General features: G+C 46.9%; 1 protein-coding gene across 1 annotated transcript in view; it reads right to left on the bottom strand.

Moving 5' to 3' along the window:
- The window catches only part of LOC106815211 (ankyrin repeat domain-containing protein 50-like), a 2,785-nt gene continuing 2,179 nt past the window's right edge, over nucleotides 1–606 (bottom strand). Inside the window, exon 3 of the mRNA XM_014819638.1 lies at nucleotides 1–6. Within this exon, the coding sequence (XP_014675124.1) occupies nucleotides 1–6 (6 nt within the window). The remainder of the gene's footprint in view (nucleotides 7–606) is intronic.

Raw genomic sequence — 606 nt, 5'->3', positions numbered from 1 at the left:
TCACACCTAGCGCATAAGACGCTACGCACATACCACGCGACAACAATGGACGGGCGCACCTCCCGTATCGCCTTGCGCCAGGGATGGGTGACGCGACGCGCCACACCTGCGAGCCAAGGTCCGGCCGATAATGACGAAAAACCGGTCGGATTGAAAATGTCGCCGGGCGGTATTCAGAAACGTATAAATAGGCCCGGACGAAAGATCATAAGTTAGTTATTACCCAGAGGAAGAGACGAGAGACGATGTAGTGGAGATGTAATGGATGAAAACAGAGATGACGGGACCTAGGCACGGTCACCTAGGTTGCCGTATGTATATATTTTGTATTGTGTTTACTAATAAAGTCAGTCTTCAAGAACAAATTCTGCGACTACATCGTCTTTACTCTTTTTGCTAACAACTCTACAATTCTACGATGCTACAATTCTACGCTACGATGCCGGAGCGGAGATCAACAACCCTATTCGAACTACAATGGTGGAGGATGCAGGTAACTGCATTCGATACGCTATTGCTTCGTCTTTACTCTTTGTTACAATCTGCTACCATTTGCTAACTCTACGCTGCTAACAACTCTACAATTCTACGATGCTACAATCTGCT

The sequence above is a fragment of the Priapulus caudatus genome, unplaced genomic scaffold (assembly GCF_000485595.1).
Source record: "Priapulus caudatus unplaced genomic scaffold, Priapulus_caudatus-5.0.1 Scaffold1065, whole genome shotgun sequence".
In the NCBI taxonomy this organism is placed as follows: domain Eukaryota; kingdom Metazoa; phylum Priapulida; class Priapulimorpha; order Priapulimorphida; family Priapulidae; genus Priapulus; species Priapulus caudatus.
This window is presented reverse-complemented; position numbering and strand designations above follow the sequence as displayed.